The following is a 3,274-nucleotide window of genomic DNA, read 5'->3' as shown; positions in this document are numbered from 1 at the left end:
TATATATATATATATAAATTAAATAAATAAAATAACGACGTAGTGATCTCACATACCCGAATCGTCTTCGCTACCACTCGCTAGGTATGTCTGTAGATCATTTTCGTCGATCTCCTGTAATTTTCCAGAATTCAGCTTTTGTGTAAATTCTTGCCTGTCTACATTTGTTTCATCCCATGTTAATTGAACTTTAATTTGTTGTAAAGCGGTTGTCGTAAATTGTCTTGGTTCGTATTTTGCAAGTTCTGGTATCTCGGTACATATCTCTTTAGGTTCCTTCAACAAATATTCCATATTTGAAAATTATATACTTTTTAACTTCTTGAGATGTATGATACATTTTGCATATTCTGATTTCCATAAATACCTGGTCAAATGTCATATCATTTGGTACAAATCTGAGATCTAATCTAGTTGCAGTCGATTCATATTCAATTCCATCGCACTCTATATATACTTTATTTGCCGTTTCAGCAGAATCAAACTCAGCAACAGCATAATAGTATTTCAATCGATTTAATTGATACTGTCTCAATTTCTCCATATGATATGTTGCACCTTCTTCATTCTAAGAAGAGATCGCATAACAATTAATGAAAAAAACTACATTACCTAACTGTAGAAAATATTTAAAAAATCATCATATTTCATACATCATCCCCAATTTCTCCTTCGCTGTTAACATCTTCACTTCTTAGTTCTATTGGCCCACTGATCTCTTCCTCCTTCATTCGCTTCTGACCAAATTCTGATGGATAAATCTAAAAAATTAATAAATTGTTATAAATTTACACTATAATTATATTATTAAAAAAATTATTTTGGGTATATTTTTAAATCACAATATATATGATAAAAAGAAATGCACACATATACATATATGTTTTATATGTTATTATTAATTATCATTATTTTATACTTATCAATTTTATTATTATTATATATTATAAATTTATTATTACTATAACTGAATGGATAAGTCCGCCAGTGGGTAAAAATGAATTTAACAAAATCATCAAGTCTACAGCGCGTATTCTATCCCAATCCATATTACAAATGGCTAATTTATGTGTAATCTCATCTGTTGTTTCAGCTTCCTTGTCTAATTCACCCCAATTATGTTCAATCTCTTCCTCAATATCTAAAGAAGATTAAGTATAGAATCAGATTAAATATGAGATATTGCTATACATGTGATATATATGCAATAAAATAAAATATTACCACTAGCTTCAGATAATTCTTCTTCCGAAGAGCTATCAGTCAACAAGACACCTTCACCTCTGGCATAATTCACACTCAGATCTTTCAATCTTTCTTTAATTTCACTTGTAAGTCTGCCACTTTCATTTCTTCTTCTTGTATGCAGCTGTTCTTCATTTTTATCAAAATCTAATTGGGAAAATTCTTTCTGAACAGATTCAGTCTCATTATTATCTGAAGATTCATCATCAGAACATTTCTCTTTTGGTTTAATTCGAAGTAAATCTCTATTACTCGCGGCACAATTATCGTCGTTCTGATCATCTTCACTTCCTTCGTCCGAGGGATCTTTTACCAAGCTTGATTCGACTTTCTTCATCGACTTCTTTTTGCCCTTTGCTTTCTTTATAGTGTCCTTCTTTATTTCTTTCGTCTTGTCATCTTCCTTGTTTGTAGACGGTGTAGATGCATCTTCATCTTCGCTGCTAGATAGATCATAATATTTCCTAAGATTTTCAGTAGTGGTCTGATTGATCGGTCTACCACGCTTATCAATGGTATATTTCACAGTAAACTTTTTATCCTTAAACATGTCTTTAAATCGGTGGTCAATCTTCACTTTCCTTTCAGCCTTGGGAATGCGTCGAAATTTCGGATCTTTCGCGATATGCGCGAAACGCGCATCTTTCAACATTTCATCCATTTTACTCCTAATATTACTAATTACTTTCTTAAATTACAAATACAATATCCTTAATCCTAAAATTTTTGCATATAAAAATGCACAGATATACACAATTGTAAAAGTTCGCATCCACGAATGCTGCACGTGTCTTCGCGACAGATTAGGTTAGTTTAGCTCAGAAGAGATGGACTGGATTAGCTTGGTCATAGAAAAAAACAACTATGAGAAGTATTTTATACCAGAATTCAGTATATTGTAAAGCCCGTATCAGACTACGCACTGAAGATTGAGATTGAAGATTCAAGATTGAAATTTGACCAATCAGAATAAAGAAATTTTAGTCCTTTTTGTTCTGATTAGTCAAATTCCAATCTTTAATCTTCAATTTTCAATGCGTAGTCTGATACGGGCATAAGGCTCCCTTTTCACGCATGTGCGTTAAATGTGCTTTCAATAAAATAGTTATCTTACGAAATGAGGTCCTCTATGGCCTGCGTTTAATCATTTTTTTAAATTATTTAAAAATTTTTCAAAAATTAATTAGAACCATAAAATAAAAAATATGTACAAATTATTTTAATTTATTTATTTACGTAGCAATTTAACTTGTCTGCGAGATGCCACTAAACTGAGATGTTCATATACAATATACAATATATACATGATTGTAAACATCATCGTTACGTCATATATTCGCGAAAAAGGGAGCTCGTCTAATAATATTGTCAGTTTGATTTTCATACAATTTTTAAAATTTGAAGCAATAAGTATTAACTCAGTCTATTTTTTTCTATTTGTAGGGTCTTCACTATCTGCTTATATACATTTATATATGAAATAAAATTTCAGACTTTAATGAGAGAAAAAAAAAGAAAGAAATTTTGGGTAACAGTTGTATACAAGTACTGGTATATGATTTAATGTTTAAAAACATTTATTTGTAGTATCTATTAAAAAGATGAATACAAATAATTAATATTAAATATAATAAAAATTTAATGCCTCTTCTATATACAATTGATTTTTTCAGATGAATTTATATTACGCTTATCATATATAGTAATCCTAGAATTTGTCATTAAAAATATACATACAGCTTTATTAATATTTAAGGAAATATATAAAAATTTTTAATGGTTTTGATTAAATATATAAGTGTTATTTATTATAAATACCTTAGCACAGAATGTACAAAAGAAGTATCATTTCCTAAATCTAAATCATGCTTAATGTCTATTATTATTTATATATTTATGCATATATAAATATAATACAATAATTCTCTAAATAGCTTTTAACTCTTTATCTTTTTAAAAGACAATAGCAGTTGAACAGAAAAACCAATAGTATATAAATATTACTATTAACAATTATAATATATACATA

At 28.8% G+C, this 3,274-nt stretch overlaps 1 protein-coding gene across 1 annotated transcript in view; it reads right to left on the bottom strand.

Moving 5' to 3' along the window:
- The window catches only part of LOC115238909 (ESF1 homolog), a 3,271-nt gene extending 1,203 nt beyond the window's left edge, over positions 1 to 2,068 (bottom strand). The window contains exons 1-5 of the mRNA XM_029813073.1: positions 1,225 to 2,068; positions 963 to 1,141; positions 654 to 761; positions 368 to 568; positions 57 to 276 (exon numbers count right to left, since the gene is read on the bottom strand). Of these exons, the coding sequence (XP_029668933.1) occupies positions 57 to 276; positions 368 to 568; positions 654 to 761; positions 963 to 1,141; positions 1,225 to 1,906 (1,390 nt within the window). The 5' untranslated portion in view covers positions 1,907 to 2,068. The remainder of the gene's footprint in view (positions 1 to 56; positions 277 to 367; positions 569 to 653; positions 762 to 962; positions 1,142 to 1,224) is intronic.
- Positions 2,069 to 3,274: the final 1,206 nt, after the last annotated feature.

The sequence above is a fragment of the Formica exsecta genome, unplaced genomic scaffold (genome assembly GCF_003651465.1).
Source record: "Formica exsecta isolate Colony F162 unplaced genomic scaffold, ASM365146v1 scaffold362, whole genome shotgun sequence".
Taxonomy (NCBI): domain Eukaryota; kingdom Metazoa; phylum Arthropoda; class Insecta; order Hymenoptera; family Formicidae; genus Formica; species Formica exsecta.
The sequence above is the reverse complement of the archived record's forward strand: the minus strand, read 5'-3'. Positions and strand labels throughout refer to the sequence as shown.